Source organism: Camelus ferus, unplaced genomic scaffold (genome assembly GCF_009834535.1).
Source record: "Camelus ferus isolate YT-003-E unplaced genomic scaffold, BCGSAC_Cfer_1.0 contig377, whole genome shotgun sequence".
NCBI lineage: Eukaryota > Metazoa > Chordata > Mammalia > Artiodactyla > Camelidae > Camelus > Camelus ferus.
In genome coordinates, this window is record NW_022589048.1 from 1,051,217 (window position 1) to 1,076,323 (window position 25,107).

At 48.0% G+C, this 25,107-nt stretch overlaps 2 protein-coding genes across 12 annotated transcripts in view; one reads left to right on the top strand and one right to left on the bottom strand.

Annotated features, from left to right (window-relative positions):
- The window catches only part of LOC106730970, a 47,066-nt gene extending 37,694 nt beyond the window's left edge, over positions 1-9,372 (bottom strand). Inside the window, exons 1-2 of the mRNA XM_032476308.1 lie at positions 8,970-9,372; positions 3,426-3,611 (exon numbers count right to left, since the gene is read on the bottom strand). Of these exons, the coding sequence (XP_032332199.1) occupies positions 3,426-3,611; positions 8,970-9,320 (537 nt within the window). The 5' untranslated portion in view covers positions 9,321-9,372. The remainder of the gene's footprint in view (positions 1-3,425; positions 3,612-8,969) is intronic.
- Positions 1-11,784, top strand: part of LOC116662571 — a 56,759-nt gene extending 44,975 nt beyond the window's left edge. For 3 of the 11 annotated variants that reach the window (XM_032476312.1, XM_032476311.1, XM_032476309.1), the window contains 5 exons: positions 291-406; positions 3,300-3,447; positions 4,456-4,602; positions 8,549-8,634; positions 10,736-11,784. In XM_032476312.1, coding sequence (XP_032332203.1) covers positions 401-406; positions 3,300-3,447; positions 4,456-4,602; positions 8,549-8,634; positions 10,736-11,098 — 750 coding nt within the window. In that variant the 5' untranslated portion in view covers positions 291-400 and the 3' untranslated portion in view covers positions 11,099-11,784. Of the gene's footprint in view, positions 1-290; positions 4,365-4,455; positions 4,603-8,548; positions 8,976-9,510; positions 10,354-10,735 lie in introns of those variants that run through there. The other 8 variants (XR_004318544.1, XM_032476314.1, XM_032476313.1 and 5 more) reach the window with 8 other exon arrangements.
- Positions 11,785-25,107: the final 13,323 nt, after the last annotated feature.

Genomic DNA, 25,107 nt, shown 5'->3' on the forward strand with positions numbered 1-25,107 from the left:
AGCTGGGGCAAGAAACTTGCATAACAGTGCTGAGCTCTCCATCAGTATTTGGAGAACTTCCCAGGAGAGCCCATGCCTTTGTGAATCAGCGAGGACATTTATAAGGCAGTAAATCCCCCTTCAGAAACGGCAGCAGGTTTAGCTTCTGGTCAGCCACTAAGTATTCCTGGGTAGTTCCACTTCTAGCTTTTACAAAGAACATTGTTCACTACTTTGGGAAATAGACACTAACCCAAGAGCAAATTTCTCTCTTTACAACTGAGGAAATCATTATTTTCCTTTCCCTCCAGGGACAGATAGTGCATCACTACAGCTGTTCAAGTGCCGTGGGGTGTTTCTCTTGTGGAATGTGGCTCTGTCACAGACAAAGGCTGCCAGCTGCAACGTGACAGGACTTCAGATGAGGGTAAACCAAATCAAAGTGCAACTGACAGAGCAGTGGATTCAAACAGCAGGTTGAATTTGTGAGTAATGTCATACAGAGAACTATCTTGGAAGACTTTCAGGCCCGGGAAACTCAACTCAGGCACATTGGAAACTCACCCCTGACAGGGGCCCGGACAGAGCTGAATTCGTCCTGCGGCAGGCACTGCCCGATCCGGGTTTTTGTTTTTAGCTCACGTTGTATTAGAATGATTTTGAGGGTCACAGAAAGTTCCAATTATTCAGAGACTCGTGGTCAGGGAGATGTGAATGTTAAGATTGCAAAGGTGAGAGGGGAAAAGCTCGTGTACAAGAGAAGACCCAGAACAGGAGGTTCTGCTCTAAGGGATGAGAGTTGGTATTGAACTAGAATAAGACAAGGTTGCAGCTTAGGTGTTAGTCATTAATCCACCTTTAATTAGTCAGAACATGGGGGAAAATGGAGAAGTGAGCATCGGGTGGGCACTGGGGCCAGAGGCGGGTGCTTCCCGGAGGTCCTGCAGCGGGCTGGGGGGAACAGACGGCAGAGCCCCACCTTCAGCCACAGAGATGAGGGGCAGAGAGACCACCTGCCTAACAAAAGCCAGGACTGAGAGCTGACTCCACGGAACCATAACCCCAGTTCTGTGTTGGGCAAAATTTGCCAAGGCTGTGTGTCCCATCATCACATGAAAAGCCACTTCTGTACAGCTGCGAATTGACACAGATAATCAGAGAAGAAATGCTAAGTCTCTGGGCGCTCTCTGGTGAGCTGGGACTTAGCAGCCAGGCAGGAGGAGATGAGTCCAGCTGTGCAGGGTTCTGGGGGCCCCGCCCAAGGTGGGACGCAGCCAGGGCACGGCTCTCACAGAGCTCAGCTCCCAGTCTCCAGTAAAGAAGTAAAGAAACCAGATCTTCCCAGGTAGCAATGCGTGTTTAAAAAAATAAAGCAAATTCAGCAAGGTAGTAGAGGCTGCCTGGGGTGGAGGGTGATACCTTTGGTGACCCTTCTGCCTTAGATAATCAGAGAAGAGATTCAGGAAGAATTTCTGGGTTCAGAGGAGACCTCCAGGTATAATTCTACATTCCAGGAAAACTACTCAGAGCTAACCACCTCCTCCCCAACATCAGCCGCTGAACTGGGCTGCACAGCGTCCCCCCCAAATTTCCACATCTATCCAGAACTCCAGAACGTGACCTCATTCAGACATAGGGTTTAGATCTAATTAGTTTAAAGATGTCGAGACGAAATCCGCCTCGATGTAGAGGTGACTCGTGTCTTTCAAGATAGAAGGTGATGTGGAGTCAGGCACGGGGCAGGAGGCAACGTGAGGATGGAGGCGGAGATGGGAGTGATGCGGCCACAGGCCCAGGGGTGCCTGGACCACCGGAACTGGCAGGGGAGGCAGGAGTCTCACCTAGAGCCTTTGGAGGGCGATGGCCCTTCTGACACCTTGACTTCGGACTTCCGACCTCCAGGTTAACTCCTGTTGTGGGAACCACCAGACTGGTGGCGAGTTTTGGTAGTAGCCCCCAGGAAACTAAGACATTCACGCAGAGAAATACCAGCATCTTCAGGACACTGCAGTGTCTGGGGCACACGGGCCCAACCAGGACCAGCATCTAACAACATCTAACTGAGCGTGTAACCGCTCAGTTCCGTGACCAGGCTTATGGTGTGAGAGTGACAAGAACCAGGGGATTGGCAGGGGTCCAAGAAGGTGCTTCCCCACTCCCAGGGTGCTGGGAGCCCCCACGGGCTGTGCTGAGAAATCGACCCCGGCCAGAACTAGAGCAGTGCTGGGCTGTTGTCTGTTATCCTGGGAGACAGCCCCCCGCCTGGCCAGCCTGGTGGAGAGCCCCAGTTCCGGGAGGGAGCCTGCCTCAGCCAGCACCCCTGACCCAGAGGAGCCCGTCCTGTGGTGTCCTGGGCAGCGCCGGGCCAAGAGACACCCAAACACGTTTGTGTTACAAGTCACCTGCCACTTCTGCTCAGGGTTCAGCGGGCAAGTCCAGAGCAGACTCGGGAGTAATTCTGCAGGGTGAACTGCACTACCGACCTGGGGTGAGGGGAGCAGCCAGTGGCCCCTGCCTCCCTGGTCCCCGCATGCCCCTCAGCACCCCCCATCAGCCCCGGTACCCGAGGGAGCTGAGGGGCATGCCCACGGATTCCTTGCGTTCTACTGAGTGGAGTACCCACTGACAGAAGGAAACAGAATTTAGCAAGTTGGGTTGCAAATAATGGATGCAGTGCTGAGATCCAGAGGGAGAGGTCTGAGATGAAGAATGTCCGTATGAGCAGCTAAATTACCCGGCTCATTGCTATGGTCCTGTCCTCAGCTCACAGGTGGGGCCATGCCTGCACCCTCAGCCCCACCCTCGCCCTGCATCCGGCTGCCACAGGCGGACATGTAAGGAGCCCCAGAGAAGCAGCAGAAGCACCTGTCCACCCGGGTCCCCAGCACATCAGGCCCCAGAGCCAGCACCTGCCTGTCCACCCAGCCACTCTGTCACCTGACAGCCTCGGCCTGGTTTCCTGGCCTTGTTGTCAAGTCCCGATGGGGTGAAAGCCACATCTCTGCCACAGATCACTGTAGTATTCCATGGGAAGGTTGCCAGGGAAATGGGAACGCTAACATCAGACCACACTGAGGCCACCCAATAAAGAGACAGTTGTGCGAACATAGCTGAACAGTTAGATTTTTGGTGTCCGGCGGGACAGGCAGTGATCTGATGTGAAAGATGATCAATTCAGTTGATCCCAAGTAAAGAAGAGTGTATGCTGTGTACACGTTGTCCATGCACACACACTCTCTCACTCTCTCGACAAGCTCCCGGTTATCCCAGCGTGGAGAACATAACTTGATTTTCCGGTTGTCTTGATTTCCTCCTTGCAGCTCTTCTCTGGGTCTCTCACTAACAATCGCGTCACCCCAGGAGATGAGGGCGGGAGCCGCAAGCTAAGGCGGTATCTGCCCTGCTCCCAGAGCTGGCCGCCTGCTCCATGTGCTCCTCTGACTCACCTTCGCGATCTGCACGCACCAGGTGAGCAGGTGCTGGGGGCCGATGCTGTCCTTGGGCTCACGGACGTGGTCCAGGAGGCAGCCGAAGGGCATGAACTGTGTGATGAGCTGCACCAGGGAGGCCAGGCGGATGCCCAGCAGGTGGCACGTGTGAGGACTGTCCACACTGGCCATCACATAGGCTTCCTGCGTGAGGAGAGGAGACGGCGCATCAGAGAGGCTCCCCAGGGTGGCTGAAGGGATGGCAGAGCCTTTCCGGGTATGAAAGACAAACATGATTATGAGTTTGGAAGATGTGCTTGTGGAGGACAAGGTAGCCCTGGTGCAGGGAACAGGAACCCCGTGGCTCCCAAGCGCTCTGTGGGTGACACCCTCCAAGTGCACGTGGAGTCGCTTCACGGAGGGACCCAGGCAGCCCGGCCACCGGCAGAGCGTGGGCTGAAGACCAGGCCTGACGTCTGCACGTCTGGGCACTGCAGAGCCCTTAGGGACGCCACCTCAAGGCCAAAGACGCTGGAGCTGAAAAAGTTGGCAGGGCCAGCGGGGATCCTCACTTGGCCCTGCACCCTGACGATGAAGTGCCCACCGGCTCCGGAATCCTCGCCGCGGGCACTGTGGAGGGCGAAGGTGACAGCTCCCGGAGGGACCCTGGGTGCCTCTGCCAGGTGCACTGGAGAAGCCATTTTGGTGTCCCAGGTTCCAGCTCTGCAACAGACAGGACACTAAACCTACAGAGATGACAGACTCCGCGGGCTGCCAGCACCCATCTGCAGAGCTGGCCTGTGTGGCCCTGCCTCAGTCTTGGGATGGGAGCCCTGTGCAGCCCTGCAATTCCGGGGACTGTCACAGCAGGGGCCTTTGTCCGACACGGGCCCACGACTGCAGACTACATTCCGACCTGCTAGTCTTGGGTGGAGGAAGCTGATCTCATTTACAACCGTGAGCACAACCAGGCCTCTCTCGTCTGACTGGGAATTAGGGAGTGCTCTATTTCAACCCATAAATTCCACCTCTTTCCACTTTTACACAGATGCCAAAGGGACCACTGTGTCTCCAAGAGAAAGTTCGGGGGCGCCTTGGCACGTGTCACCGCTGCTGTGGCCGCGGTGTGGGCTCTCTGTGCGGCAGCAGGTGCAGCCTGGGCCAGGAAAAGGCACCACAGGGCCCCGAGGTGACGGTGAGACAGACAGGTGGGGGGCCTGGGGGCGAGGGACTCATGGACATGCCCCTAAATACAAATGTGATGATGCCGTTTCTGGCCTTAACCTTTCCCCGGGCCTGGCTATTCCTGGGGAGCCCCCCAGGCCATGCAGCGCCTCACTTTCCACAGGCCCCTCCGGTCATAGTCCACTCTGTGCCCCGTGCCTGGCTTAGGCCCTCACTTTCCCACGAGAGGGCCTTTGGGACGGCCTTCCATCTCCTCTTTCCCTGACTGACTTCTCCTCAGAGTGGCCTCCCAGACCCCCAGTCTGGCATCTCGCAGGTCCTCGGGGGAGCAGGCTCACCACTGCCTGGGACTGTGTCAGCTGACTTCCTGGGCCCCTCCGGGCGCCCTGTGTGAGATGCAGGGAGGTGGGGCTTACTGCCTCGACTTCCTCACGCCTGCTCCCGCTGCCCCAGCCAGTGCAGTGAGCACTCTAGTCGAAGGGCCTGGAACTTCCCTTCTTTAGTCATTCCAGGGGTGCCTAACACACCTCTAGGCACATAAATGCCTCAGAAATGTCACGGTTGAAATACACCAAAATCACACAAAGCCGGAAATTCAAGGCAGTCAGAGACCGAGCCTCTTCCACTAACAGAAGAAACCCCACAGCTTTGATGTCTGTCGTGTTCGGACACTTCCTCTCAGGCCTTTCTTCGGCCTTTCTCCTCCCCTGCAGTCTCACAGCATTGAAGAGCAGAGTAGATGTCTTCGAGTCTTCGAGCTCTCGAAGTTCAGAGTCTTCGAGAAGGGCTGTTCAAAAAGTTAGGCCTGGAAAGGCTCGCAGGTGGTCTCCCCTGAAGCCATTATTCATCTGAAGAGGCAAGTGAGGCCCAGTGAATGCCGACTGGATGGAGACCACAGGTCTTACATCGGGCGGGGGCGGGGGCGGGGGCGGGCCCCACCCCAGGTCTCCTCCCCTACAGGCCGTCGCCCTCCTGGTCCCCCCAGCTCACCCCACTCGCCTGTGAGGCCTTGCTGAGTGCTCTGCTTTATGGGCCGCCAGAAAGCTCCAGACCTAATGACACACGCAGAGAACATGTGTCACCTGTTCTGCACTTTCTCTTGTCTACCCTAAATTTAAACTGGAAAGTCTATGGGAAGAGAAATGGGCCGTGTGATTGCCAGAAAAGCACAGATCACGTCTCTGCCTGGAGTCCAGGAAACGGTACAACCGTAACGCCAGAGACATCCTCTGGCTCTTCCTGTTTTCTCAAGATCTGATTGAGGTTTGGAAACACCTTGTACTCATTTTAGAGGGGAGGAAGATCTGCAGAGCAGAGCAGTCTGAGCGGCGCATCTGCTGTGGGGCCATGAGGGGCTGCCCTGGACCTGGGAATCAGGGAGCAGAGCTCGGGGCGTGGGTGTCGGGCCACACAGAGCCCACCAGAGCCCTGCCAGGTCCCCGATCCTATGAAAATCTGGTCAAGCAACAGAACTAGGTCATCTCTTCTGTACCCCCAAGCCCAGGCACAACGGGTGCTGTTCAAATGGCAATGGGCACCACTTTGAGAAGCACTTACTCTCTCATTACCAAATGCTCTTCCGCTGGTGCCTCCCCACCTTAGATCTACACCTTCGAGTAAACATCACTGTCTCCTTTTGAAATAATACCAGGACAGCCTATGCGATTAGATGAGGGAATATGTCAACCAACCTTACCCCAAAGAAGTGTATTACATTATTGTCAGGAACTTAAGAAAAAGACCTTTTCTTCTAAACTCAGGAATAAGACAGGGATGCCCACTCACACTACTCATCAACCTGTTGGACTCCGGGCATGGTCACTCCTGGGCCCAGAGATGTGACTCACCGCGGCCACTTAGGCGCTGGGAGGGATGAGGCCAGTGACGGCGACACAGGCCTGTCGGGCCAGCGTTGGATGGCCAAGTGTCTCCGGGCCACTGCGCGGTTAACAGCTGCCACCACGACCTCAGCTTAGAGCCCTCGCTGGCCCGCGGCCAGCAGCGCTATCTGCCAAAAGCACCAACTTCCCCGCAAAGTCTCCAAAGTTTGGTCAGCACACGAGGGACTCTGGACGCAGACGCCTTGCACAATCTCCAGCCCAGTCCTCTCTCCGGGCCCCGCGGCGCGCCCACTTGGCGCCAGTCGCCTCGGCCCAGGAATGAATGGCCGGCGCGGGACACTCTGGACACGTGGCCCCAGCCGACCCTGTCGCCCTTCCAACCATCGCCCGTGGGCCACCTGTGCACGTGGGTAGAGCTGAGGTGGCTTCCTTGGGGGCGAAGCCAAGGCAGATTGGGCTGACGCTGCCACCTCCCAGGACTGTCCAGAGACCTGCACAAAGTGCGGCGGGAGGCGGGCGGGCCTGGTGCAAGCACTCCCGGGTCCCCGTCGGTCTTACCTGGCTCCGCGGAGGCTGCGCTGACTCCAAGAAGCAGGACCAGAGGGCGAGCAAGTCCAAGAGGCGCTGCAGCCCGCACGGCCCGCGCCTCGGTGCCACGCTCGGAGGGCCGGAGCGTCTGTGCCGCGGGATGCTGCGGCCCGCTGGGACAGTTGTGCATTCACACTGACAGCATTTGTGATCTAGATTCTCCCAGAATTTCAAAACTATTCATGTGCCTGCCTCTTCTCAAAAGCGTTCATTCGTCAAAGGGCCCAAGGACGGGATGGGCAATTCCCAGCCTCTCACCATGAGACCTGGTGACTTGCACACTTACCAACACGTGAACAGGAATCTGACCTACAGCAGAGACGAGATGCTGTGGGCAGTAACATCTCTCTGTTACCTTCTAGGACCTTATTTCCTTTAGGCCTGACCTAATTTAATTTCTCCTATGGCTCCTAAGCTTCTGCGTTAAAGTGAATTTTCACAACTGTATACTGTGAGGCCCTCTGTTCCTTAAGAGAATGAAAACCTTCAAGTCTTTTATTTTTTTAATCAACTTTAACTATACTGTGTACCGAGCCAGCATACTTAGCAAAACATTCCCTCTATACATTTCTAAACTTATGACTACTTCTGAAATAATGACGTTACTGATATAAATTTGCTTGGAAGAGTAAAATACGCTAAAATTCCAAATTTACTGATAACACTAATTAAGGAAAATAGGAAGTAATGAAAAGGGCTCCGGCCTCAGAAACCGGATCTCAGTCTATAGTCTCAAGTCTGACTCTTTAGTTGTGAGACCTTAGGAACCGGCTTCACCTGGAAACACTTTCTCTTCTGAAAGAGAGAGAGCACTGCCCTTCCCTCCCTGCAAGGTGGCTGTTCAGGTAACATGAGGTAACAGTACCTAGCACAGTACCTAACACGAAGTGTTCAGAAATAGTTTGCTTCCTTCATTTAACACAAAGGACACACTCACATGGAGAAGTTTAGGTGTAAGGGAGCCTACACTTCCACAACTCTGCCAGCACTAAATACGACGTGTAGCTCGTTCTAATAAAACAACAACACCGTCACCCCCATTCCACGAGCGCTTCTAAGGGATCTGGAGCCAGACAAGGGAGCCCGCACGTGGTTCTGCAAGAACTCCATCAGGGCTGCATACACATTGAGCACTAAAGCAGTAACAGGGAAAGTCCACAGTCATTGTGCGAAAACGCATGACTGCCTTTATGCTAGTACTGGAGCTCACGCGGGGTAAAAGGGGGGAAAGTCAAATTAGGCCCAACTCCAAACGACTCCTGAAGAAATCGACACAGCGATGCTGACTTACCTTTCCTGAAACGCCAACAGTACCACCCCAAAATCCATTTAAAAACTTCAAGATTGAAACATTCCACACCAACACTGGTGCCGCTTCGTGCGGTTTAGAAAGCCTCTGCAGGAGAGCACCCCTGGCAGCAGGGAAGGTGCTGAACCAAAGCCGTTTGCGGTAAACGCACACGAGGGGGGCAAACAAGATGATGATTTAGGGGATGGGCACACATGCCGCTGTGAAACCCTTTCCAGACCAGAGCCGCCGCCATGAGCATCTTAAGGAATTCGCGGCTTCACAATTCGACGTCAAGGGAAGGTCGCGCGGCCAGCACAAGGAGGTGAGGAGAGCCCGTTCCCGTCCTAGGGGTCCCTGAGTGCCGGGTTCCCGGCCCCCACCCTCCCCGCACGGGCCCCTCCCCCACTCCCCGCGCCCCGCGAGGGCCGCTCAGGACAGGGCCCTCCCGCGAAGCGCCGCGATCAACGCCCCAGTCCGAGCGGCCCGGCCCCGCCCGACACCCCCAGCGCGCGGACAGCGGGGCAGCCCCTCCGGGGTCGGGGCCGGGCTCGGGGTTGGGGTCGCGCGGTCGGGGCCGACGCCACAGCTGCGCCCGCCGAGGCCGGGCGGGGGCCCGCGCGGGCGGGCGCGGCCGGCACCCAGGGCGCGGACACTCACCACACGACGCCGTGGGAGCCCTCGCCGAGGTAGCAGGTTGCTGGAGCGCGGCCCCCCGTCGCACACCTGCCCGCGGACCGCCTCGGGGCGCGCGCCCGCCGCCGCCGCGCCGGGCACTGAGCTCCGCGGCCGCCGCTCGGCCAGCGCCGCGCTTCCCGGAGACACCGCGCCGCCGCCGCTGTGGAAGGGAGCAGGACCAGCAGACCTCCTGCCTGCCTGCCTGACGAACTGCCCGTTGGGCGGGTGGAGGGAGGGGCGCCGCTGAGGAGGGCGCTGGGGCGGGGACGGAGCCGCAGGGTACGCGCGCGCGCGCGCGGATTGGCTCCCGTGGCCCCGGGGGCGGGGCTGCATGCTAAGGGAGGAGACACGTGTGTGTAAACTAGTGTCCCCTGAGATTTGAGAAAGAAAGAGTGGCTCCATTACAGAATATTGAATATAGTTCCCTGTGCTACAGAGAAACCTCTTTCTTCCCACCCTTTTTTCTTTCTTTGCTCTCAACATCATCTCCTGCCTGCCCTTTCCTTCTTTCCTGATGTCATAGCCCAGTGCAAGTGGAGGAGAAGGAGGCAAGCAGTTCACAACTCTCTGTAGCATGATCAGAGGAGGACGCTCCGAGGTGGAGACATTTAAGCCCAGATCTGAAGGGTCAGAAGGAACCAGCCAAGTGTGGGGTGTAAGGGACAGAGAATTGCAGGTGTACAGAATGGAAAGACAACCGTGGATGCACTCCAAGAGATAGCAAATGGGGGAGGGGGAAATGGCAGATGAGGTTATAGAGGGGCCAAAGCCGGGAAAGGCCATGGAAAACCTCACCTGAACTGTCCGGGGAAGAGGGTGTGTTCCATGCCTTAATGAGAAAAAAAAAGAAGAAGAAGAAGAAGAAGGAAGGAAGAGAGAGAAGAAGAAGAGAAGGAAGGAAGGGAGAGAGAGAGAAAGCGAGCAAGCAAACAAAGCAAGCAAGCAGAACCAAGATGAGTCCTGAGGCTGAGAAGGTGAGTGAATGAGAAATGGAGAAGCTGGATGAGCCTGAAAGAACGTGTCTGGACTGCCTCTCTCAGCTGAGGCTCTACACCTAGATTTTGGATCCTGTCAGCCTCCTCTTCCCACATACTTATTAGTTCATGTAAGTGGAGCTATTTCTGCAGCACCAAGGCCTAGTTCACTTCAAACAGCGCCAGACAGTTTTCAGTGTCTCTACAACTTTGTTAGGGCTGCCAGAAAAAGCACTGCAAACTGGGTGGCTTAAAGAACAGAAGTGTGAGATGTGCAAATAGTAACTACTGTATATAAAATAGATTAAAACTTTCCCGTGAGTTTTATGATTGTTCATTTGAAAATGATGTGTTTTCTCCTCCTCTGGGTACTATTAAAAATTTCTCCTTGATTTTGATTTTAGCATCTCGTCTATGATGCATTTATGTTTTTTTCTTTTATTTTTTGTCCTTGAGATTTATAGAGATTCTGAATGTTTTGCTTGACCACTTCTCTGAGATAAGAAAACTCTCAGATATTGTTTCTTCAAATACTAGCTCTATCTCTATCCCACTTTTCTCTCACTCTTCCTCCCTCCTGCTTCTCCTCCACCTCTCCCCTTCTCCTTCTTATCTATCTCTCACTCTCTCTTTGCATGTTACTTCAATAGTATACATATACGTTAGTGACTTCATTGCATGCTTATGTGTTACTTATGTTCCTTTTATGTTCTTATCTATTTTCCATCATTTTCCTTTGTTTCAATAATTATTTTATATTGGTTTATCTTTCAGATCACTAATTCTCTTTTGACCTGGTGTGGAACTAGATGCGCTTTTTGGATACACTTTGGGCTTTTCACAGCCTGCTCTGCCTACAAAGTAACTCTTCTTCCTTCCCGGATGAAAAGTTACTTCTGTAGCACAGTGAGCCCCATTCTGTCTCTTTGGACACAAGGAGAAGGGACAGCCTGGACAGAGGTCAAACAGCCTGGACAGAGGTCGAACATCCTGCCCTTTCCTCACCCCTGGCCTTGCCCTGTGTGCCTGGCCCCTTGTGCACTCACTCCACTCCCTGCACAAACCCACAGGACCACCCCCTCCCCAGGACACACCCACGGAGCAGGCAGGCCCCAGGCTTCAGCAGATCCACTGTAGTTTTGGAAAACTTTGTGTTCATTTAAAACAAAACAAACAAAATGCAGTGTGGGCGGAGCCTGTTTCCTGCTGTGGGTGGATGTCTGTCAAGCATCCTGGGCTCACAGGTCCCTGCTGGATGGGTGTCCAGGAGACCCCAACCCTGCGTATCAACAGGACAAGCTGGGATGAGCACAGCATTTCTCTGTCATTTATCATTTCTCCCTGTGAAGGACCCATGAGACTCTCGGCAGTGGAGAGAGATGACAAGGAGCACAAGGAACAGAGGAGAGGGGCCAGATGGAGCTCAGGCTGGCTCCGCACTGCCTCTTCTAAGCTCTGCTGACCCCACAAACGCACCAAGTGTCCCAGACCACCTCGAGCTCAGGTGGGCCCTCTCCCCAGGCCTGCTTCCCAACTCCAGCCCCCCCACCAGGCCCTTTACTCCTGGATGCCCCCACCTCGTCTCCCTCCTGCCCCCTCTGAGGAGCCTGTAAGGGCCTCAGCACCCCCAGCCCCGCACAGTTCCCCCTAACCTGGGGTCTTTGTGGAGGAGGGCGGGGCAGGAAGATGCACTGTCCAGTGTCGCTCAGTGATGTCTGGGGTCTTATTTTTCTTTGTGAATGTCTACAGTTTGTATTTTTCTAGCGTGATCACGTACTACTTGTGTATATAAAGGAATAAATAAAACTCTAATAAGAAAAAGATGCGAAAGCCACAGGAACTGTGCAGACACAAAGATCGGTGGGAAAAAAATGAACACAAAATACATATTTTCACACCTACCAGTTCAGCAATCACAAGTGTTTCACAGTGAAAAGTCTTATTTTTGTATTTGGTGGTGTTGTAGCAGCTTTCATTACACAGGATGTCCCTTGAAGCTGGGCCTCCCCACAAAGCCCACAAAGGTGGGCTCACCCCTGCTTGGGGAGCTTCCAACCTCAGAGGGAGGAGAGGTGGTAAACCCCGGGCCCCAGGGTGGGCAGGGACCCAGCACTGCCTGCCCTGCTCCAGCCTCTCCTTCCCAGACCTGCAGTCAGATGGGCCTGGAGGGCAGGTGACATGGAAGAGGTCAGAGACCCTGCCCTTCACCTTCCTCCCCTGGAGCAGGGCTGCAGCCCCTGGACAGATGGACAGATGGACAGATGGGCTGTGAGCCACAGGAAGGGACACCATCAGGACCCAGGGCACACGGAGGCCCAGGGAGGCGGTGGTGGAGAATGGATGGATGTGCGAGGTGCGTGTAGGGCTTCAGGCTTGGGTGTGAGGTCAGGGGAGCCACAGGGAAGGCCCGGCAGGACGCCGCCGGGGTGGGCAGGAGAGGGGTGTGGGGAGGCCTAGAGTCTGGGTAGGCAGGAGTCTACACTGCAGTCGCTGCTTGGCCAGGGGTCCAGGCAGAAGATGGACCCTGATCAGGAAGGGGCAATGGGGAAAGAGGGGAAGGAATCCAGAGGGTTTAGCAGAGCTCCTAGCCAAGGGCCATGGCACTGGAGCTGGTTTCCTGTCAGCCCGAGGGCAACAGGTCCAGGGAAATGTGAGTTTCCTTTGAGAGGTTGGATGTGAGGGGCTCTGGCGGCCTGCACAGGCCTGTTGGGTGGTCTGAGCACAGGACTCGTTGGGCAGTTGCCTGGAGGAAGGAGCTGGAGGCCTTTGGTCAGGCGGGGTTCGCAGAGCACTGGCCTGAGGAAATGGAAAAGGCCAGACACAGCTCAGAGCTCAGGGGGCCTGGAAAGTCCTGGGGAGGGCAGCTGGGCCTCCAGCAGGGAGAGGGGCCTCCCGGGCCAGGTTTTGGGGGCAGGAGAACACTGGTGCAGCCACTGGAACCTTCGTATGGCTCAGGCCCATCTGCCAGGAGCGTTTCAGGCAGGGATGCTCCGTGGGGAGCGGGCCATGGGGACGCTGACCTTCCGGGACCCCAGCCGGTGGAGGAGGCGAGGCCGGATGAGCTGCTACGACACCGCCCATGAGGCTGGGCAGGAGGAGCCCAGCTTCCTCCTCCTTCTCCTCCTCCTCCTTCATCCGCTGTCCCCTGTTGAGCAACATTTTTGTTCAAATCGCCCACTTTCCCACTGACCCACGGAACTCAGGGCCTGAGGACGAATCTCCTCGTTGGGGTCACCTTCCCAAATAAAGGGCGAGCTGGAAACACTGCATATCCCCAGAGCTTGCCCAGGTTTGCGGCCCTGGACTGCAAGTGCCGCCTCCGGCAGCGGCAGGGGGCAGCTCCTCCCGGGGTAGGGGCAGGTCACACTGACTGGGGACTGGGGGTGGGGGGAGAAACACTGGCTGCAGCACAGGGGTGCTCGGACCCAGGGAGCGGCCGGTGGCCGCGTTCCGAGGTTCGCACCCTGCTCTGCTCCCCGTTTCCTAGGCGCCCCAAGTACCTGCAGCCCCGTACCCCGCGGCCTACCTGCCCTGGCCCCTACCCCGACCCCCTCCCTGGTCAGTATTCGCGCCCCCGACCAATCGCCGCGCCCCCTGACCAGCCCTGCCCCCAGCCTGGTCCCCACGGCGGCCAGAGCACGGCTGGCCGGCCCAGCGGGCCGCAGCATCCCGCGGCACAGACGCTCCGGCCCTCCGAGCGTGGCACCGAGGCGCGGGCCGTGCGGGCTGCAGCGCCGCTTGGACTTGCTCGCCCTCTGGTCCTGCTTCTTGGAGTCAGCGCAGCCTCCGCGGAGCCAGGTAAGACCGACGGGGACCCGGGAGTGCTTGCACCAGGCCCGCCCGCCTCCCGCCGCACTTTGTGCAGGTCTCTGGACAGTCCTGGGAGGCTGCAGCGTCAGCCCAATCTGCGGCCACAGTCTTCCCCTTCAATGACTTGTATTTACGAGTGCCCGGACAACGCGCCCTTAGACCAGCACAGGAAGAAGACCCCCGAGTGGCCGGGCAATTGCCTGTCTTTCTTTTGCAGTGTGAGATGTTCGCTCAGAGCTTTGAGGAAGCGCTGCACTTCCTCAGAGCACAACTTCGTGTGCGTGGCTTCGTTTATTCCCTACTCTAGCCTAAGCAGTCGCATCACCAGCCACGTCCTACGTAACCATCAAGAAAACCAGCCAACCAGCCAGTCAGCCTTTACATCATTTTCCAGTTTGTTTTCACAGAAATCCAAGATCTTGCATAGATTCTAACCTGTTCACTACATCCTTTTGATGTTTAGTTACAGGGAACATCAGATGCTAACTGTTTAATTACAATGGGCAAGGCTTACGCCCAGTGTTGTTGCTTGAGGATGGGTAAAATGAATAAGAACAAGACAAAGATAATTATATGGGGCCATGCAGTGTGTCAGTGGTAACAAAGTATCTGCAGAAGGACCTGTTTGTCAATGCTCAACGTTTTTTTGAATCTCCTCATGTTTCTAAACTATATCATTTCTTGGACAATTGAGTTATTCTAATTTACAACATAGCAGAAATGTACTGTTTTGTTTTCATTGTTTTTTAAAATTCTTCCTACATCCCTTCTGATTTTAGATTCTATGGCTCTGGATTACTTTCAGTTTCAACATGTAGGACCTAGTTCTAGTATGTTGGAATTGGGTGGCTATGATCATATTTAGCTCGTTCTATAGTGGGTTTTTTTGTTTTGTTTTTTTGGTAATATAGTTTCTTTATCAGCCTCATGTCCTAGTCTTTATTGTCTATCTTTTTTCAGTTACCAGTCCACCCATCCCTCATTTAATGCAGCTGTTTGATTCAACACAATGGTATTTTATTAGTTTCATTATAATATTCTTGAAAAAAATTACCAAACCTGCGTATGGAATTTCTTATGTTGAAGCATCATTGCCATGTATAAAGACAGAATAACATCTTCTGCTGAGTTCCTGCTAAACATTTTGAGGAATTCCAATATTTGGCAGAAAAAGAAATGCCAGTGGAAATGACCGATTCTATAATTAATTACTTCTGGTGAAACACTAACCAAAAGACCAACTACATTTCTACATTCACAGTTTTCTAAGTTCAAACTTATAAATGTACCAATTTGGTCATCATGATTTCTATTTTGAAAAGTGGTGTGTAATGTGTTTATGTTATCTGTAACATTTATAACTTCAAAGAACCATATGAAAATAAGAATGTCTCTTTTACTCTGTAATAGTATTGATCTTTCTCCTGAGGTAAACAAGAGACTTTCTTGGAAAGAATCTGTATTTTAAAGGAAAAGAGAATAGGGTTTATAAACCAGCAATGGAAGACCTTATAAATTGATCTCTGAAGAGACATAAACTCAATAAACACTTCTCTACCATAAAAACAATTCTCTTGTAAGAAAAATTCAGTGTTATTTTGCTAAAAGTGCTACTGTCCCTACTCTTCATATCAAGATCACAATTAATTATTTTTATCTCAAAACCTTTTCATCTTAAGTAAATGCAAGCTGATTTCATAAGCCACCGTTTGATATGTGTCTTATAATCTTCAGTATTCAGATTTTACCCATTAAGAATATGGAAAACTTGTGGGAGAAACTGAAAATATTTTTTCTCCGTAAAAACAAACAAACAAACAAACAAACAAACAAAACTCTGAGTTTGCAATTCAGCAAGAGTTTAAGTAAAATCAATGGGGAAATTTTAAAAACTATTTAATGTGAGCTATTACTTTTGTTCTAAAACATCTATTTCTTTTTTTTTAACATTTTTTATTGATTTATAATCATTTTACAATGTTGTGTCAAATTCCAGTGTTCAGCACAATTTTTCAGTCATTCATGGACATATACACACTCATTGTCACATTTTTTTCTCTGTGAGTTATCGTAACATTTTGTGTATATCTCCCTGTGCTATACAGTGTAATCTTGTTTATCTATTCTACAATTTTGAAATCCCAGTCTATCCCTTCCCACCCTCCACCGCCCTGGTAACCACAAGTCTGTATTCTCTGTCTGTGAGTCTATTTCTGTCCTGTATTTATGCTTTGTTTTTGTTTGTTTGTTTGTTTTTGTTTTTGTTTTTAGATTCCACATATGAGCGATCTCATATGGTATTTTTCTTTCTCTTTCTGGCTTACTTCACTTAGAATGACATTCTCCAGGAGCATCCATGTTGCTGCAAATGGCATTATGTTGTCGGTTTTTATGGCTGAGTAGTATTCCATTGTATAAATATACCACATCTTCTTTATCCAGTCACCTGTTGATGGACATTTAGGCTGTTTCCATGTCTTGGCTATTGTAAATAGTGCTGCTATGAACATTGGAGTGCAGGTGTCATCCTGAAGTAGATTTCCTTCTGGATACAAGCCCAGGAGTGGGATTCCTGGGTCATATGGTAAGTCTATTCCTAGTCTAAAACATCTATTTCTTCACATCCTTCTTTCATTTAACAAACATTCATTGAGCGTGTACTATATGACTAGTACAATGTTAGGCATTAATTTGCATTATTGAGTAAGCAAAGAGTTTCATCCAAAAGTCATAAAAACAAGGCAAACATGACCGGCATTCTCAAGGAAAGTCCATGTCAAGAGGCCCAAGACTGCGATGCTCTTGAGCTGCCCTGTTTTGAATCACAAGTTTGACTGTGGCTGTAAGAGTTATCCCGTACAAGCTGCAAGTTTCCTTTCTCATGTCGCCACATGGCTCTTCATCTGCAGTAAAGCACTTATTTTATTACATCCATATTTGCCTCGAAAAAAGCAGATGTTTTCAATCCCGAGATTGGATAAATGTTGGCTAACCAAAGCCAAAACAAATCCTGCCTTGGTCTCTTCTGAACTTCTGGGCAAGGGTCACAGTGCTCTGGGGCTCATCTTCCCCACATGAGCTCATCATTCAGCCTGGGTTACCCCCTTGAGGGGTGCAGGATCCCATATGGGGTGCAGAGGAAGCGCTGAACCCCTGACAGGTAGTGAATCAGTGTTCCTAAACATTGTCTGATTTTACTAGTTACTTGAGGAGGCTTAAAAGCACAGATTCCTTTGCAAATTGCAAATGATAACCACTATATATAAAAATAGATAAAGAACAACTTTATTCTGCATAGCACAGAAAACTATATTCAATATCTTGTAATAACCTTTAATGAAAACGAACATATGTATATATACACATGACTGGGACAGTATGCTGCACACCAGAAACTGACACATTGTAACTAATACTTTAATTTAAAAAATAAAAACACACACAGATTCCTAGGTCTCCCCAAAATGCCACATCACAGTCTCCTGGGATGTGTTCACATTCTGAATTTTTGCAAGCTTCTCCAGCTGACTCTATTGATCAGGCATGTTTGTGAAATACTGTAGGACAAAAAAGCCTGAGAAATTGTCTTAAATACTTTCTGGGATCAGCACAGTTTATAAACAAAAACATTAAAGCCTGCAAGAGCTGATACATCTCAGATCTGAAGGATCAGATAAGGCCTCAATGAGCCCAGTAGAATTTTAGCAGCTTGAAACTGAGGTGAAGACTATCTCTTTCAAGTTTCCTAAGAAGTAGGTAAATAATAACCATTGTACTTTCACAGGTACTGAGCTGTGAAGCCATCCTGTTTTCTACATCCACTAAGGTGGGAGGGGTATGTGGTTGTGAGGGCAGGTCCCTTAGGAATTAAAAGAAAAGGCAATTAATTCAAATCTGATGAAAACTCAAAATCTAACTTCTCCGTTGCTGTGTGCTAGGAGAAATAAAGTCATTTCTGGTAAATATTGCACTACTTTATTTTAGTAAAACTTTAAAATAATTTTTAGCATTTAGAAAATGATTTTGCAAGATGCATGGAGAAAATTCCTTATCATCTACTCAAATCCTGTCAAGAAGAACATTTATTCCAATAAATATAGTTACAGTATATAGCCTCTTAATGGAAGTTATTTGGTTCCTTCCAGATGGAAAAAGAAAACCAATGTCCCCAGTCCACTCTCTGGATAAAAAAACTCAAGAAGTTTGTTAATCCAGGCATAGTTTGCTTATAAAAGATGTACTTCTTAACAAACTCTCCTGGGATAGAAAATATCAATTTTAATAATTCCTTCTTCGAAAAAAAGAAGTTAATACTTGTCTAGACATAAAACTTCCAGTTTTAGAATTATGGTCTGTCACAGTTGGATATACCCAAGTGCATCAGAAAAATTTACTCTTTTTCTTATATGTTTTGAAAAATATTCATCACTTTATATTTCCCACTGTAGGAGATTTTATAAATTTTAATAACCTTGTTTCTACATCTACTATCACAGTCTATACTCTTTATCCTTTTTACCTTTCTATTATTTTCCTCAGACTATATTAAATCTGCCAGAGTTTTCATTTCTGCTCAAGAACTATTTATCGAGATTGTGTTCAGTGCCAGACACTGACCTAAGACACGGCAGTATCGTGATCAGTAAAACAAACCCTCAGAATACTTTCTTGGGGATGCTTCAAACTGAGAAAAGCATTCTAAGTTCAGAAATTTGGGGTTTTATACCAAAATCTTGAACATGATAGGAGCTTAGTATTAAAAAGAAACCTTAAAGATCAACATATAAAACCCACATCCACTGTGGAGCATTTGTCCAGCCAGGGCTTGAAGCATTTCCCTCAATTGGGACAACTCATTTCAGAAAATCCCAGCTGTCACAAAATGATTGCTAGTTCTGAGCCAGGACTGATGTCCATCAGTATTCTGACCATTGGTAACAGCGGCTCATTTCAGGTAGCATGAAACAAGCCCTGCCTCTGTGTTGGATGAACGTTTATACCTTCATAGGCATGTCCCACAAGCATCTCCTCTAATCACTTGCTGTATTTAATTTGTTGTGATTATTAATAGATTTTACTTCTTTTTATTGCTTTATTTTGTATGTACAGATTACTATATTTTTCCTAACTCCTTCATTTTCCTTGTCTTTTTGTCTGTTAGAATAAATAATTATATTTTACTACTCATTCTTCCCCCTTCACTGGTTTGAAAGTTTTACCTTTCATTTTTAATCCTTTGGTGGTTCAATCTCTATCATGTGGAGGCTACATAAGAACCTTAGAATTACATTAGCTCCCAAATTGGGGATCCACCCTTCATTTCCATTAGGATTTTTCTTCTAACTTATTTTGAAACCTCTACATCAATCTAGAAAAATTCTGCACAACAAAGAAAACAATCGACAGAGTGAAAAGGCAACCTAAGGAATGGTAGAAAATATTTGCAAATCATATATCTGGTAAGGGGTGAATAAACATTTCTCCAAAGACATATAAATGGCTAACAGGGAAATGCAAATCTAAACTACATCACACCTGTCTCATATCTCACTTGTGAGAATGGCTATTATGTTAAAAAAAAAATACACTAAAGGTTAGTGTTGGTGAGGATGTGGGGGAGTTGGTATACTTAGGCACTGTTGGTGGGAATGTAAAATGGTTCAACTGCTATGGAAAACAGTATGGAAATTCCTGATAAAAATAAAAACAAAATTCCCTTATGAGCCAGCCATCTCATCTCTGGTGTAGATCCAAAAAATTGAAAACAGAGTCTCAAAGAGATAATTGCACCCTATGTTCATAGCAGCACTATTCACATTAGCCAAGAAATGAAAGCAACCCAAATGTTTATTGCTGCTGAGTGGATAAGGAAAATGTGATACATCCATTCAGTGGAATTTCATTCAGCCTTAAGAAGGAAGAAAACTCTGTCATGTGCAACAACATAGATGAACCTGGAGGACTTCATGCTAAGTGAAAGAAGCCCGTCACCATAGCACAAATATTGCATGATTTTACTTACATGGAGTATCTAAAATAGTCAAATGCATAAAACAGAGAGTAGAATGGTGGTCGTCAGGGCCTGGGAGGGTGGGGGAAATGGGGACCTGCTATTCAATGAGTATAAACTTTCAGTGGTCCAACATGCATACATTTTAGAGATCTGATGTACAACATTGTGCCTATAACTGACAATATTGTTTTATATACTTAAACATTTGTTCAGAGGGTAAATCTCATATTAAGGGTTCTTACCAAAGCAATTAAAATAAAACTACAGATTGTCATTTTTCTTTTATATTTGATAATGTATTTTACTTAGAAATATGTTCGTCTTTTTTTTTGTTCAGTCATGTTTCTTGTTTTCCCCTTCTTTTCCCCAGTTTCAATTTCACTCTTTCTCATTGCTTTATCCCTTCCTTAGTGGTTCTTTTAGACAGGGAGTGTGACTAGTAAAATATCCATCTTTTGTGTATGCATTCTTGAATAGTGGCGAATCTTGGCTTAGGGTTTTAGTTTGTTCTTTAATACTTCAAAATATTAAAGACATTTCTCATTGTGTTATGTTGAAAAGTATGCCCTTGTTCTAATTGTCATGTCTGTGTAGCCAACGTGACTTATTCCTTTAGTAGCCCCTGAGATCAACTTTCTGTTTGGTGTGGTCCTACTTCACAACAGGTGTTTAAGCATGGATTTGTTTCAATTAACCCTCTCAGGACTCAAAGTTTTCTTCTATAACTTTTTAATCTTGCTTTTCAGTGTCTACCACTAGCAAATTCTCAGCAATTTTCCTATTATGTATTGCCTTTTCTCTGTTCTTTCCTTCTATACCTTATCTTAGACCTATTTTAGCTCTTCTCATTCTTCTTTCCTACATTTGTCTTGACTCACCTTTCATATTTTCTATGAGTTTATATTTATGGTGCTTTATTCTGAGTGATTTCCTCAGTATTTTCCAGTTCACTAATTTTCTTCTCAGTTGGGTACTTGTCCAGTTTACCATTTCATCTTGACTATAATCTTATTCATTTTTATGGAAGAACATTAACAATATGCCTACAGTATTTCTTGTATTTGTAAAATACAAGTATTTCTTGTATTTTATTCACAAAGCTTCATAATTTGTCTTTGACAATGTTTTCAGATAATTAACAAATTTGGTAACATTCAAGAGAGGAACAGATACTGACCCAGAGATTATTGAAGTTTTTATTTAAAGTCTGTATATGTTAGTGAAGTTTTGAAATAATTACAGAAGCACAGGCAATTTATTTGGGGTTAATATCAGACGTATTTTCCCTGCCAGCCATTAACCCTCAGGCAATCTCTCACTCCTAGGCCATTACTATATTACTAAGGCAAACATTTAAAAACAGCATAGGTGTAATAGTATGTATATTTTTTGTACTTAGGTCGCATTATCATAATTGGTGTGTATAGGGGATTTCTGGGAACCTTTGATTAACTCATCACTCACAAAATTTGGTTGATTAGATTATCTTTCACTTTCAATTCACATTATTATAATTAACTTGTTCTGGTAAGTACTGTTGGAGTAATGTAAGAATATCAGAAGCTGCTTTCATTTATAAGTTTCATATTGTAGCTAAATAGATTGGAAGTTTACCATTAAATTAAAAACACATCTTATTAAGAACATCTAATTCTGATGAAGAAAAGTGCAATGTGCCATTTACGCTAATTGTGTGGAGATACAGATGTTAAAGAGGAAAAGGCTTGTTCTTGCTGATTATTTCATCTTGTGTCCCAGTAAGAGTATCTTATCAGACAAGCTTTAGATATTGCAACAGCTGTGGGTCTCTGATTGGGTTTAAAGCCCTCCTTCTGACTCTTGCTAAGACAGTTTGCAAAATAAAGTCAGCAGAGCCACCACACAAGTTTCCTTTTAAATTGCTCCACAAGACTGAGAGCTGAGTGATTGCTATATATAAGGTCTACCAGTGTTAGGAAAACAGCTTTCCTTTCCTGACCTGCTCCAGGCCTGGGTGCAGACCCCTGAGAAGATTGCAGGTGTCTGTGTAGTCTTAGTAACAAGAGCTTGAGGAACAGAACGAGGAGCTGTGAGACCCGGACAAGGTGTGGCAGGAGAGACTGACATTCCCAACAACGGGAAGTGATCAGATGGGAAGCAGACCACCACACAGAAAACTGGCAAAGTGAACAGCAGCTGCTCCCAGGCTCAGCGGGGAGGCTGGCAGCCAAGGTAATGGAGGAGAAGGAGCTGGAGCTCACCTCCTTTTAAGAACACATCAAAATTACAACCAACTGCAGAAGAATCATCAATAAAAAAGACTGGAGCCTACCTGGAAGGATCTGCCATAGCTAAAGGAGGAACCACAATGAGATGTTTAGCAGGAGTGGACTCGCATTATAATCAAATCCCATACCCCCTGGGCGAGCCACCCACAAACCGGAGAATCACTATTTTGCAGAAGTTCTCTTACAGGAGTGAGAGTTCTGAGCCCCGTGTCAGGCTCCCCAGCTTGGGGGTCTGGCACCAGGAAGAGGAGACCCCAGAGTGTTTGGCTTTGAAAGCCAGTGGGGCTTAATTGCAGGAGCTCCACAGGATTGGGGGAAATAGAAACTTCACTCTTAAAGAATGCACACAAAATCTCATACTCACTGGAAACAGGGGCAGAACAGATGAAGAATACCAGCTGAAGATTTTGGGGCGGGGTGGTAGTGGGGAAATGGATATCCCTATTTATCCAATACTATTGTTTACCAATATGGATACCAAATGTGTCCAAATGTCTTTAGCTGGAGTCCCAGTGTTCCCAATTCCCTGACAGGCATTATTTCCTCCCCTTCCCAGGCTGCCACCTCCCCACTGCCCTGACGCTACCACCACACCATTTCCGCTTTTACACCACTGCCGCCATGGATGTCTCTGTTAATTCCCAAGGTGCTGTGGGATCCCTAGCTCTGGTTGGGCATGCACGAGACCCCAGTGCGGACAAAGTCCTTCTGTCAAGCTTCCTAGGGTCCCCTTGCTATGGCTGGGTCTTCCCTGGACACAGTGTGTCCTTCTGTTTGGGACAGCTCATGAAACTCTCTGTGAGCTGGCCTTGAGATGACTTAAGGCCGTGGGGCCACATGAGTTAAGGCCACAACTACAGCATGTTTGTAGTATGAAGTAAATAGTGATTGTACACATGCACCTGTTACGTAACTTTTAGAACAAAGAAAATAGAAGTACACATGCACTTACTGATGTTTCTGTAAGCCTCATGAACAAAGAAAACGGCACTGCGCATGTGTAAGCAGAGAACACATTAAAAAGCAGGACAGGTGCATCATAGGCGCGCACCGCCCTGTGGCAACAGAATAAAGAGTTGTTAACCCCATGGTGTCTCCTGCTGAAGTCTGTCCCGCGGTATGGCAACTCCCTCGTGCATTTTTTCGTTTGGGCCGCTCACCTTCTGGAAACGCACGTCAGCCCCCCTCGGCTGACACTCTCCTATTGCTTCTATCCTGTGCTTTTGCGTAACCTCTTGTCCCAACAAGGTAACATGTCTTTAGGGAAACAACTCCCGAATTTTAAACTCCTTTTCCACATCTTTTCCTCTGAGAGATACTGGCGGAGTTCGCTTCCTTTTCAGTCCCCAACGTGGATGAAGGCCTACTGTCAAAACTTTTCTGTCCATTACAGATTGTCTTCACTGGATCTTCACATTTGACTCCCTCCTCCCTCAACCACCTCATTTTCTCTTTATGTTCAGGGTAAATTTTCTTTACATATGCATTGCTTCAGTCTAATAATTATTGATTTGTGATTCTATATGTGCTATGCTCAGAGAAACCTTGCTTACCACCAACACATAATAGCTAATCTATCATGTCCTAGTTTCTTCCCAGGAAAATTTCCCCAAGACCCTCTGGGGAGGGGTTTTCCTTGATGAATTACTAGTTACTATTTTCTGTACCTGTCTATGAATCACTTTGAAATGAGATGAGTAAGAACTATTTAATTGCATTGATTCATTTATTAATTTGTTAACTAATTAATTTAATACCTACAAAGTACCAGATACAAATTTAGGAAATATAAAATGAAAAATGCATCTTGTTATCTTTCCATAATGTAATTTTATTAAATAAATGAGTTTATTGTTCTGAAATAAATCTCTAGTTAATAGGATTATTGTTCACAGCGAGTGTTCCCTCCCATCCTCACTCCAGAGCACATCTGTTTAGTCATAACTGATATTTTCAGGTCTCACACTGCCAACAGTTAAATTCCCTTCATCTGGCATGTGGGGTTACAATCTGATGAAGTTCTGGAGTTTCACCAATTTTTTTTTAACCAAGATTGTCAGGAAATGATTAATTAACTAATTCTTTCCAACACTTCTTCCTTGCCCTCTGACCTACCACCCAGGATGGTAACAAGTGGCAAAATAGGTAAGGGGCAGAAAAAAATCTCAGTGTCTGGGTAATCCTCAGTTGGACCATCAGTCTCCATCTGGTGCCAGACTGGGACGTGGTAATGCAGTTTTGTTGATTTCCCAGTTCTGTAGCTCCAGTCATTGGAAGAATAGCTCCTGTTATTGGAGTTGACAGTCCTCCTTTTCTCTTTTCTTGCCAAAATACACACACATATTCAAGGAAGGAAAATCTTGAGGAACACACACGTTAGCATATAAGACTCATTTAGTTTTCATGTTTATTTTCTGAGTTGCTTGTAGAAGTAACAATGATCTCCCATGCCTAGTTATTCAGCTTTATTTCATTAGCATGTCTCATTATGGTCTAAAATGTTTGGCCTCATCCTGATAGTGATGACCATTCCAAATAGCATCCTTTGCTCAGGGTCCTAGCACTGTCACATTGCATCGGGGTTTCCCTCTGACCACATCAAACGTACTTCTCTAACAAATCAGTATCTGATATTTAAGAATTCTGGAAGTTAGATTCTATGAAAATAACATTCATCTGTTTGTTCTCTCTCTCCTCTGCATCCGGTTTAAGAAATCATAAATGTTTTAATGTGTTTGCTTCTGATACCATGCTTCAGTGTCAGTTCCAACAAACACAGGGATCACTGTACTAGGCAGGTTGGTTACATTGATTTAAAGGATGACTCAATTATTGACTTTTCTACAAAAGTGTAAAATAAACTTTCTGCTGAGAATTTAATGACTAGGTACACACGCATACACACCAACATGCCCACACATACAGACACGTCCAGAGATAAGCCACCCAAGTTTTTATCTGAACACAGAAGGAATTCATCCAGATTTTTGAAAGCGAAGAAGCTCATGGTTAACTCCATTACAAAAGTCACATTATTCTGGCATAAAATAGAACTT